Consider the following 12,235-nt stretch of genomic DNA (forward strand, 5'->3'; position numbering starts at 1 on the left):
TCCTGCCAGCAGCTGCAGCTGAAAAAGGGGGTGTCTGCAGCCAGCGGGGCGTGCACAGCACCTGCAATGAGCCCTGGGGGGTTCTGTTCCCTCAAGCAGGGAGTCTGTGCCAGCAGAGCCTGGAACTCTCTCCCTTTGCTGCTCCAGCCAAGAACTGACCCAGCCCAGTGTTTTGTGCTTGTTCTCTTGCTTGCTGTGGGAAGGGACTGTGGCTCCTGGAGGGATGCAGTGAAAGCAAAATGCTCTCTTGGGGTTGCCTTGCTCCGTGGCATTTCCCAGCACTGGCAGTTTTTCTCCTAACAGCATCTGGTTCATGTTCCCTCCCCCATTGCAGGGCACCTCATGTCTGCATTCCGAGCAGCTCCTCCTTCGGTGAGTGGGAAAGGAACCTTTGGTGTTTGGAATTGTGCAGCAAGTTGTGAGCTCGGCATGTGGCAGTCGAGGGCCAGCCTGGGAGGCTGAAGGAAAGTTCCTGTCAGTGTCTTTGCAGCAGCAGCAGCAGCAAAGGGATCCCTGGCAGTTTTCTCCTTTTCTGCTGAAGAGTTTTTGAAGAGCTGCAGGTCTGGTTTTGCAGGCAGAGGATTGCTTGCTGGCTTTAGCCATGGTGGAATATGGAATTCCCAACAATAAGTGGCAATGTTGACTGTAGCCCATTGTTAGTTGGAACAGCTCCAAACCCCATTTCTGCGTAGTGCAGCTGGATGTGCAGCTGAGGATAAATAAGGTGATAACTGAGATAGAACTTCCCGTCCCTCACACTGCCGTCTGTCCACAGGGCACAAAAGCAGCACCAGCACCTCCTGGGGCTCCCTCTGCTTCCGAAGAGGAGGCCCAAGAGGAGGAAGACAGCAGTGAGCTTCCCGCTGCTCTGGGGGACGATGGTGAACTTCCCTCAGTGCCGGGAGATGACAGTGAACTTCCCGCTGCTCTGGGAGACGAGGGCGAACATCCCGCGGGGTGGGAATGCAACGGCGAGGCTCCCGCGGGGTGGGACAAGGACAGGGGACATCTCCCGGCCTGGGACGAGGACGGTGGATGTCCCCTGGTGTGGGACCAGAGTGGCCAAGCTCCCACGGAGTGGGATGAGGACAATGGATATCTCCCAGTGTGGGATGAGGATGGAGGACATCCTGTGGCTTGGGAAGAGGAGAGTGAACATCTCCCAGCATGGGAAGTGGACAGCAAACATCCCCTGGCTTGGAAAGAGGATGGAGAAGCTGCAGCATTTTGGGAAGAGGATGGAGAAGCTGCAGCATTTTGGGAAGAGGATGGAGAAGCTCCCTCTGCTTGGGAAGAGGACAATGAACCTCCCTCCGCTGTGGGATCCTGGGCTGAACATTCTGACAGCAGCACAGCCGGGCAGCCAGAGGGGAGAGGGGAGTGGTGCCTGATGCAGCTGAGTACGTCTGCTCTGTTCCTGGGTGCCCAAGCAGGTGCTGTGTGTGTGTCTGGGCATCAGCTGCACCCAGTGTTGCTCTGCAGCTGAATGTCACCGAGCCATTTATTGTCCTTCCCCAGCTGACACCAAGGGGCTCACGGCCCCAGGGAGTGGGGCTGCTTCTGGCTCTGCTGCAAGGCAGGGTCTCACTCTGGGAGGGAGCGTCTTCCACGTGGTTTCTTTCAGGGAACACCGTGAGCGAGGAGGAGCCTGCCGAGAAATACCTGGAAGTGGAGCAGATTGGCCAAGGGTAAGTGCACGACAGCTACTGTTGCACAAGCAGGGCCGGGTGTTGTGCTGGTGCAGGATCGAGTGAGAAGTCAGGAGAGCTCCAAGCACCTTCAGACACTGGGCTACCATCCTGCTGTCTCTCAGTCCTGATCAGAATTGATAATTGTGGTCAGAAGGCGCCGTCAAAGGCCCCTGAGGCTGGCAGTGTCCTGCCTGCAGCAAGGAGCAGGACCTGAAAGATCTTCTGTCCCTGGAACTGGATTGCCTAAAAGAGCAACTCACCATGTGGTGACTGTCAGAAAACAGTTCTCAAGAAGATTTCTTTCAAATATTTTCCTTCAAAAAATATCCACTGGTCAGGATTATCAACCTAATGGTTTAGAAACAGAAACCAGAGATGAACTAATAAGTGCTCTATTCTAGCACAGGTAGCAGACCCCATCCATTCAGTAACAGACACAGAGCTGATGCACTCTGGGGGAAAAAGCATCACCTGCCTGATGGCAGGGCCCTTGTGGAACCTGCAGATCTTAGGCAGGAAATGGAAAAGGATGAAATGCATTCTTTTCCAGTTCTTTAGACAGCCATCTCTCACCTCAGGTTTTGAACTAAAGCAATTCAGGGTGGACATTGGGATTTGCTCCAGCCCAATTCCTTCATGTTGGGTCTCAGTTTTCTCCTGCACACCTTGCATGGCAGAGGGCTGGTGGCTGCTGTGCTGTTGTTGGAAGGGTCGATGCACCCAGGTGTTTGTGAATGCTGCAGGCAGCAGAGATCTCCTGTCTGGGCTGGCTTTCCCTGCCAGGGCCTAAAGCGCTGCTTCTTTCTTCTCTGCTGTTTTGTCTCCAGGGCTTTTGGAACCGTTTATAAAGGACTCGACAGGGCCACGGGAGGAGAGGTCAGTGCCAACACGCCCAGCACGTCTGGCAGCTCTCCAGGGCTTTCCCCTCTGCTGGGAGCTGTGGCTGCAGCTTTGGGGGCCAGCAGAGCTTTCCTGCCCAGGCTGCTCCTCTGAAGGCAGAGCAGTGTCAGCCTGCAGAGCACAGCTGGGACAGACTTGGTCCTTCTGAAGCACCAAAGGAATGCAAGGAGGGCAGCGGTGTCTGTCAGAGCAGGACACGCTGGCTTGGCCTTCATAGCTAAAAGTGTGAATGCATCAGCTGCTGGAGACTGAGGCCCAATTTATCTTCATCCTAACCTCAGACAGGAACATTATTTAGCTATTCTTAGCTAAACTATAACACTATTATGTCCATCCTGCCTTTCATTTTCAAAGGATACCTCAAGGCCTAATTAGGGAGAGATCCTGCTTGGGCTCAATTTGGGGTTTTAGTCCTACTTCAGCTGTTCACAGAGAGAGAGGGAGAGAAATGAGGAGATGGATATCCAGAGCAAAGCTCTCTCCTAAACCCTGAAGTTGTGTTTGGGTCTGGTGTCAGTGACAGCCTGTGACAGGGATCACCTGAGCAATGGGTGTGCGTGTCTGCTTTGTTCTGCCATCCCAAACAGAGCAGTTGCATCTGAAATCATGACCAAATCCCATAGAATTGCTAAGGGGTTCCTGGCTGTTTTGCTCTGTTTTCACAGAACCAGAATTACCTCCTGCTTGCAAAATGGGTTTGAATAATAATAGTAGGAGTGTTGAGGCCATTTGAGAAGACTGTAGGTGCAGAGAATGTTGTTAGAGCTTTGAGGCTGACAGCTGAGGGACCATTTCTGCAGAGCTTGCAAGGCCAAATGTCTCTGGCCATGTGTCCTGTAAGCAGCCCCCAGCTGGCAGAGCAATGGGCTGTGGGAATGGCCCTTGCTGAGCTCTGGTGTCCCATCCCAAGGCAGTTTGGCACAGCCTGGCTCCGTCGCTCCACAAAGACTCGCTCCGTGTTTGCTGTGGCCTCCTGCCACAGACTCCTCCAGTTCAAGGCTGCAATGTCCCTTCAGGTGGCCATCAAGAAAATGAGTCTCAGAGGGCAGAACAGGGAACGAGCTGTGAATGAGATCCTGCTCCTGAAGGACAAGAAGAACCCCAACATTGTCAACTCTTTGGACAGGTGAGTGATTCAGCTCTGATCCCGAGCCCGGGCCCTGCGTTAACCTTTCCTGGCATCCGGAGTCTGTAGCCTGTTTTGAAAATGCCTCACCCAGCCACATCTTCCCAAACCAACAGCCTGGCAGTTCACGCCCTCCACGTGCTTTTGTTGCTTTGCTTTGGTTTTTCCTTCACGTTGACCCCGTTTGCTGTGTCTCCCAGCAAGTGCTGATAAACCACAGCAGAAATTATTTCCCTTGGCTTCTTCTTCCCAGCCCTTTTCCATTGCTACAGATGCCAGGAAGATCCGGTCCTTGTTTCCAGAAATGCCTCATTTGCCCATTTTTCACTGGCCTTGCCTGTTTCTGAAGGGACTTTCTGAAAGGTTTTCTGACTGCTTTTGTCCCAAGTGCTGCATGGCCTCCTCCCCTGGATAACCCTTGCAGTTGTGTTGCCTTGTTCTGGAGGGAATGGTGGAACTGATGAGTTCAGAAGCTGAACCAGCTGGGGCCAAGGGTTGTGGTTCCACATTGATCTGGGCTGTTGCTAAACTGCATTTTTCACCTGCTTGCCATCTAAGGCCTCTCCTTTCTCACAGGTGTCTCCGTCTCCTTTAGACTGTGCAGATTCCAAGGGCTGTGCAGCCTGGCAGGAATGTCTCTCCATCTGATTCTGTCCTCACTGACAAGTGACCTGGAAACAAAACTCCCCTCCAGGCTTTTCCATGGGGGAATTGAGCTCTGCACTTTCATCTCCATGCCATTGCTTTCCTCTTCCAGCTTCCTTGTGGATGGAGATCTCTGGCTGGTGATGGAATACATGGATGGAGGAACTTTGCGGGACGTTGTCAGACAGACACGCATGGCTGAAGGAGAGATGGCAGCTGTCAGTCGGGAGGTGAGGGATCCTGCTTGTCACTCCCATGGCTGGGACACGATGGTCCTTCCAAACAGGGTGTGAGAACAGGAGTGGCTCCATGCTCAGGGCTTTGTTTCTGAGTTGTTTTTATGAGCTGGAGAAGAAAGAGCCTCTGCAGTGAACGGCCTGCCAGCATCACTGCACTTCTACTCTGTTCTTGTTCTCTCTCCTGCTGTTGTGGTACTCTCTTTCTGGTTTGGATTTGATTTGCTGTTCTCAGCTTTGCCTTGAACCGTTTGCCGTGAGCTTGTGTGCACTGCACTCCTGGCCTGTCACAGCAAAGCTGCTGCTGGCAGAATTCTGAGCTGTCCTTTCTGGTGTGATATATTCCAGCCATTGGTTTTTGCCCTCGTGTTTCTTGTTCTCTCTCAGTGTCTGCAGGGCCTGGATTTCCTCCATTCCAACCGGGTGATCCACAGGGATCTGAAGAGCTCCAACATCCTCCTGGGCATGGACGGCTCTGTCAGGCTGGGTGGGTGTTCCTGGCCAGGCACGGCGCTCCCGGGCTGCGGGGCTGGGGCTGCTTCCCAGGGAGGGCCAGAGCCCCACAAGGGCTGCTGGGGGCACTGCCCGGCCCCTGCTGCCAGCTGAGAGCGGCTGCCCCTGCAGAGAGCTCAGGAGAGGAGCAGGGGGCCAGCAGTGCCTTTGCTCTGGCCATGGCCCTTCCAGAGGGGCAGCAGTGGGAATCTAAAGCTCCGAGGGAATCAGTAAAAGCCACTGCAGGAAAGCTGAGGGTTTCTTGAAGGGCCCAGTTCCATCTTTCCTTGGCTACAGCCCTGAGGGCTTTTCCAGCTGACTTCACTACTACACTCTCAGACTAAGCATGGGGAATCTTTGTGCTTGGTTTCCTCATTGCAGCTGCCTTTGACAGGGTTTGTTTCTGTCCTCAGCTGATTTTGGCCTCTGCGCTCAGCTCAGCCCTGAGCAGGACCAGCGCAGCTCCATGGTGGGCACTGCTCACTGGATGGCCCCAGAAGTTGTGACCAGATCTCCTTATGGCCCCAAGGTGGACATCTGGTCCTTCGGCATTGTGACCATCGAGATGGTGGAAGGAGAACCTCCTTACTTCAGGGAAACGGCGGCCATGGTAAGAGGCAAATTCTCCAGTGGCTGCAGAGGCTGCGAGCACAGGGGGACCCTGCACTGGGAGCAGCAGCTGGAGGTTTCTGCACATGGGAAGGGAATTCCCAGAGGACTTGTGCCTCCACACAGACAAATTTGCTGCAGTCTCCAGCAACAATTTGCTTTGGGCTTTTCGTTGTTGCAGCTCTTCTGGCTGAGAGGATGACCTGGAAATATGAAGCAAGTGCATCAGCTCTAATGTTATCTTGCAAGAAAACCCCACACCATCCCCAAATCCCAGCCCCAAACCCAACAAGATTTCTGCAGGAGTTTCTAAAAGAGGTTTTGCAAGATGATCTCCCCTGATTCTTCTCACTGGGAAACTTGTTGAAAACCTGAAGATGATGGTTTAACATCCCCATAGTCTAACATATTTCTTTCCTAGTCCAAGCTACTTTTTCTGTGTCACCAAGCCTGAGCTTTCAGCATCACAAACCTCCTGTTTCTTGCCTGGCAGTTTCTGGGATGGGGCATCAGGAATGCATTTACTTGAGTGTCAGTGGCACTGCAGAGATGCGCTTGATGGAAGAATCCTCTGAAATAACACAGGCAGACCACAGTGACTCTGGAAAATGGCCTGTAAAGCTGGTGTCCATATTTGGAGAAGCAAAATGGGCTATTTCTGATGGAGGTTCCTACTAACAAAGCCGGCCAATGAAACTGGCTCTCAAGGCGAGATCATTTGGATGTTGCAGTGGCTGTGGCAGCCCCAGGGTTTGGGTTTTTTGCTTGGCATAGCAAAATGAGCTCTGAGCAGCATCTCTGGCAGGGAGGAAAGTGGCCCTGGCGCTGGGGCTGAGGCCCCGGGGTGGATGTGAGCCCGTGTGGGTGTGAAGGGAGCTGGCAGAGCGCTGAGTTTGCTTTCCCTGCAGGCTCGCGCTCTGATCCGGCAGAACGGGACCCCGCAGCTGCAGGAGCCCCGGCGCCTGTCGGCTCTGCTGCGGGACTTCCTCGAGTGCAGCCTGGAGCCGGACGAGGAGCGGCGCTGGGCTGCCCAGGAGCTGCTGCAGGTGAGAGCCAAGGGCTGCAGGGGAAGCAGCAGCGCCAGGGAGGGATTTTCTTGTGGGGCCCCCTCCGATAGTCTCCAGTCTCGCTGCGTTCCACGCGCAGAGCGAGCAGAATCCTCGCCCGCTGTGGCCTGGCAGGCTCCTTTCGAGCTCATCTGGACCTGGTGCCCCACAGCGAGCAGGGACATCTTCAAGCAGCTCAGGGGCCTCAGAGCCCTGCCTGACCTGAGCTTGGATGTTTCCAGGCAGGAGGCACCTCCCACATCTCTGGGCACCCCCTGTCAGTGTTTCCCCACTCTCCTGGTTAAAAAATTCTTCCTTAGATCTAATCTGAGCCTGCTTCCCTCGATTTTCAAATCATTTCCCTTTGTCCTGTTGCAACAGAGCCTGTGAGGAACTTGACTCTGGAAAGTAACAGTTCATTTCTTTATTTTTTATCCTTTGGGCAGCACCCATTTTTATCATCAGCCAAGCCTCTCTCCAGCCTGACCCCTCTGATCACTGCAGCAAAGAACCTGAGGGAGCAGCAGAGCAGATGAAGCACTTGAGGACAGCTTCTTCTTACAGTAGTTAGGACAACTAGTTAGTCATGGTAGTTAGCACTGGTAGTTAGTTAGGGTAGTTAGCATTGCTAGTTAGTTATGGTAGTTAGAGCAGCCTGTTTGTTATGAAAGTTTTATGAATAAAAACGCTCTTAAACCTCAACTCCCTTGACGCGTCCCTTCCCTCTCCCGCCGTGACTCAGCTGCCCGGAGCAATGTGAGGGGAGGGCGGGCCCAGCCTGGCCCAGAGCTGAGCCCCAGCAGAGCCCTGGCAGAGCCCAGAGCAGCCTCGGCACCTGCAGAGTCAGCCTGGAAGGAGGCGCTTGGAGCCTTCTCGGCTGCACCCGGCTCTTGGTTACAAACTGTGTGTGCTGGAAAATGCCACCGGCTCTGCAGGAGGGCAGAAGGGGCCCGGGGAAGGCCCAGGTGCTCCATGCAAGGGAAAAACCTGCCCTGGGTTTGTTATAAATAACTAGGTAGTGCTGGCTTTTGCTATTAGGTATTGACTTCTGCAAAATATTCTTAATCACAATGAGTTTGATATAGTACAGTTTGTAATCACTTTTCACTGCTTTTGCTATAGTATAATTTGTCAGTTTTTTGTGGCCAATGCCCTGGCCCCTGTGTAGCTCATATCCTCAGAACATCATTTATGGATGATATTTTAGTTAGTGGACAGTGTGGAAAACATACATTATAGTTTTGGCTTTTGCAAAATATTAAAGTGGATGCCATGTGTTGTGCATTAGAATGTTAACTTTTACAGAAGTAGCCGTAGTTGTGAAATAAGAACTAATGCTTTTATTTTTGTAACTAACTGACAATAACAACTCAGAGATATTTGTGAAATAGCTAATGTTCATTTAAAGTACTTGTGGAAATAGCTAAAAGCGTCTGCATGGTCAGATAACATCTAAGGAAGGGATGTGATGAGGCCCCTGCCACTGACCCTTCCACTGTCAATAACTGTCACCTGCTGAAACCACAGAACAGGGGCCCTTGTGAGGCAGTGACACACAACCCTCAAAACAGCAATCCACGATTCCTGCACGTGCTCTAAAAAGGCAAGTTGGGGGTCAAACCAACCTAAAGAATTCCTGGAACATGTAAATGAGTTCCAGGAAATGTTTGAATATGTATAATCATTATGAATATGTATTTGAACAATACAACGGAGAAACTAGACAAGAAGAGTTGCTGTGGTTAACCAGTGTGCCTCTGGCCATTGCCAACACCCAGTGCTGTTACTGATTTGTCCCTTATTATTCCTTATTAAACTTTCAAAAATTCTAAAGAGTGAGGCTCATTTCTCACAAAAGCCAAGGTGCTCACCCCTTGTTCTTCCCCCAAAGCCAGGATTTGTCAATCCTAAACTTTGTCTGGATGGAGGAGAAGGAGGCTGCGAGGAAAAGGAAGATGCACTGGTGTGGAGGCCCATGGGAGTCTCAATCTCCCACCCGTGTAGGACTGGTCCCTAATAAGAAGAATAGATTTCAAGGTTATGGTGAAAAGCTTGCTTCTCCTATAGATCTTTGCCGGCACATGCTGATTTTTGGAAAGTTATGTTACCCCATTGGCCTGTTGGCCTAATTACCCTAGTTCACCCCTATTACCCATCTTTGATTAGTCCCTAGCTCTCTGTCCCTCCATTGGCCCCAGTTTACTGCATTCCTCTGCCCCTGTTTCCCTATTAGCTGTCCCGACCCTTAACCCCTCCTTTGCACATTTTCCCCCATATCCATTGGACCCTGACCCTCAGCTCCACCCTCACTACCCCATATAAAAACCCCCTGTGCCCTCAGCTTGCACCCTGTCCTTGTGCCTGGACCCTGTTCAGCTCTGTCCCCTGCTCCTGTACCAATAAACCCAGTTTGCTGAGATCATACCCAGACCCATCCTGCCGACTTTGTCAGCTTTATAAAGCAGCCGTGAGCTCCGGGCTCCTGAGTGCCGGACGCTCCAAGGGCCTCGGCAGCGCCAGGATGCTCCAGACTGGGACAGCCAGGCAGGGCAGGAGGAATCACTGCCCCTTTCCCCTCCCTGCTGCTCCATCTCCCAGCCCAGCATTGCTGCAGGACAGCCTCACTGCCAACGCCATCCTGCCAGGGATGGACTGGGGGGATCTCCTTCCCCATCTCTCTGGCATGGAGGCAAATCCCATCTTCTCCTTGTCCACCCTCCTTCTTCTCCTCATTCTGTCCTACATCCATCTATGTAACTTTCCCATCTCCTTCCTCCCTTGTTCCTTCTTGTTCCTTCCTCTCCTCCTGCCTTTTCCTTTTCCCTTCTCCCAGTCTCTTCCTCTCCTTGTCCTTCCTCACTCACGCACTGAGGTGCAGACAGAGACCAGGGAGAACAAATCCCTGCCACAGAACCTCGTGGAAGAGGCCATTTGGAACGGCTCCACAGGGCAGGAATCCAATGGGGAGGAAAAGCCCCAGAGATCCCACATGAGGAGGGGCTGCCAACCCAGCCTGGGGAGCTGTGAGGAGGTAAAAGCCTCCCTGTGCCGGGAAGGGTGTGGGGATTGTGAGAAGAGCTTCAGGCAGAGCTCAGCCTATTCCTGGTGCCTCCAAAAACGGCGGTGCCAGATGCAGAGATCCATGGGGATGCAGAGATCCCCCTGCAGATCCATGGGGATGCAGAGATCCCCCTGCAGCCCCCAGAGCAGCCACGCTGGAGCACGGAGGATATCCCGCCGAGGCTCGGTCGGAGTGTGGGCAGGGTCTGCTGCCGGAATCGGCAGAGGGGGATCTTCCCGTGGAGACCGAGCCGGAGCGTGGGCAGCCCCCACATGGCTTATGGCGGCTGATCCGGCAGCTCCCGGCAGAGAAAAGGCAGGTGGGAGACCCCGGCAGCAGCAGCGGCGGTGCCCAGCGCAGCTGGCACGGGCAGGGCAGCCGGGGATGGGATGGCTGGGACCCGCCCTCGGTGCGGTCGGCGCGGTGACCTCGGCCCACGCGGCAGGACAGAGCAACCCCCATCTTCCCCAGCATGGCCGGCAGAGCGGCCGCGGGCCGGGCAGTGGGAGCAGGGCACACAAATTCACCGCCAGCGCCGGGGCAGGTGGAGCTGCCCTGGGCAGTGAGCCCGCACCTGGGATGGAAACCGGGGCAGGCGGAGCTGAGGCGGGCAGCGAGCCGGGACCCGGGACAGGCGCCTCGGCCGCCAACGGAGGGGGCAAGAGCTGCAGAGGATCCCACTCTCTTTCTGACTTTTCCTCTTGTTCCCCTCCCTTTCATTTCCCCTTGTTCTCTTCCTGTTTTGTCTAGGGGCTTTCCGATACTTTAAAGTTTTTTATTCTCCTAAAATCTCCTGTCTAACCTATGGCATATTCTCTTTCTTCTAGATTAAACGGGTTTTTTTACAAATAAATCCAGAGCCTAACAAATCTAAACTTCTGCTTATATACTTTGAAATGGTCGACGAGCTAACTCACGACCTCCTAATGTTGTTTTTCTCATCACCTTTTTATTTATCCTTTGGCAAATTAAGCATCTTTCAGTAACTTGCTTTGCTACTCCAAAAATCCCAGTGCACCCATAGTTCCTTAGAAAATGATCACACAAAGCTTGAGTACCCCAGTGGGTTTTCTGATGCATGTCTTCTAATATTTTCCTAGTAAGCATATTTTACTAAGTAATTGTCTTCTATCAAGAAGTTTCCATTTCCCTGATTTATCTTGTTCACTTCCTGTCTTGTTTAATTCTTTTTTCTCGGCTTCCCTAAACTTTGGAATTTCCAGTTTTTCCTCGTTTGGAGTTAATATTAACATAACTCACTCAGCTCCACTTTCTGCTGTATCCTTGGCTTCGTCATCTGCCAAATTATTTCCTCTTATTTCTGGGGTCTTTCCCTTTTGGGGTTCCTCAATATGTACTATAGCTATGTCTTTTAGGTAATTTTAATGCCTCTAAAACCTCTGAAATAAGTTCCTCATGTACTAAACCTTTTCCTCTTGAATTAAGTAATCTTTTTCCTTTCCAAATTTTTAAAGGTATGTACTACGCTAAAGGCATACCTTCAATCAGTATATATGGTTCCTTTATTTTGTGTTAAATATTCTAGTGCTCTTTTTCAAGTATATAATTCACGAGTTTGAGCTTACTAGTTTAAGGTTAATTTCCCTTTTTCCATAGTTTGCATGTTTTTCCCATCAACTACTACATACCCTGTACTTTCTCCTTTTGCAAGGAGTTGTATCTCTGTTACCTAACATAACTCCCAAAGGGCTATTTTTTTTCTTTTTTTTTCCCTGTAATCCAACTTACTGGTTTTCTGTCTCATTTTTCAAGATCTTATCTATTCATCTTCTGCCTCTGTTTTTCACTTTCACTAACAACCTAAATACCACTTTTCTTTCAACTACACACTTAAAAATAAAAAACCTTTTTCTCACACTACTTTCAGTGCAATCCACCTCCCTCCAAGGAGATATAGTGAGGTTTAAAATACACAATCTACCTTACATATACTTTCATTTGTCTACATTCACTCGCTTCTATTTCTCATTCACTTCCACACATTCTTTCACACGCTCAGGACACAAAGTGGATCCCTGTTGACAGAGAATCGCGGCTCCCTGTGGCCCCCTCCCCTTGGCGTTGGCCTCTGGGTCTCAGTATCTCCCGGCCTCCTGGGAGGGCCCTGACTCTGCTGCCTCCGGTGCCCGTTCACCTGTGAGGCTGATTTGTGTCACTCACACTCTTCAGCTACGGCCCCCTCACAGGCCCGGGGGGACAATGGCCTGTTTGCAGTCACACACATGCTCTGTCGCAGCCCCCACCCACCCAAGGGACAATGGCTTATTTGTGGGTCACACACTCCTCTTTCCACAGCCCCCCCTTCCCACCTGCCCGGGAAGCTGAGGCTGATTTTGTGTGTGACTCACTCTCACACACACAACAACAATAAGGTACCTTTTACTTTCACATCACCTATTATTAGTTTA

At 51.9% G+C, this 12,235-nt stretch overlaps 2 protein-coding genes and 1 pseudogene across 3 annotated transcripts in view; 2 read left to right on the plus strand and 1 right to left on the minus strand.

The window, feature by feature from the left end:
• The window catches only part of LOC143695956 (uncharacterized), a 758,734-nt pseudogene that overhangs the window by 122,172 nt on the left and 624,327 nt on the right, over positions 1–12,235 (plus strand). The gene's annotated exons all lie outside the window — the stretch shown is intronic.
• LOC143695900 (uncharacterized) overlaps positions 1–12,235 on the minus strand; it is a 139,118-nt gene that overhangs the window by 14,605 nt on the left and 112,278 nt on the right. The window lies entirely within an intron of this gene.
• On the plus strand, positions 879–7,281 carry LOC129131985 (serine/threonine-protein kinase PAK 3-like). Its single transcript, XM_054650964.2, has 9 exons — positions 879–957; positions 1,625–1,688; positions 2,519–2,567; positions 3,608–3,717; positions 4,475–4,592; positions 4,986–5,085; positions 5,504–5,700; positions 6,608–6,745; positions 7,192–7,281. Exons 1-9 carry the CDS (start codon positions 879–881, stop codon positions 7,279–7,281), a joined length of 945 nt encoding a protein of 314 aa, XP_054506939.2.

Source organism: Agelaius phoeniceus, chromosome 27, assembly GCF_051311805.1.
Source record: "Agelaius phoeniceus isolate bAgePho1 chromosome 27, bAgePho1.hap1, whole genome shotgun sequence".
Lineage (NCBI taxonomy): Eukaryota > Metazoa > Chordata > Aves > Passeriformes > Icteridae > Agelaius > Agelaius phoeniceus.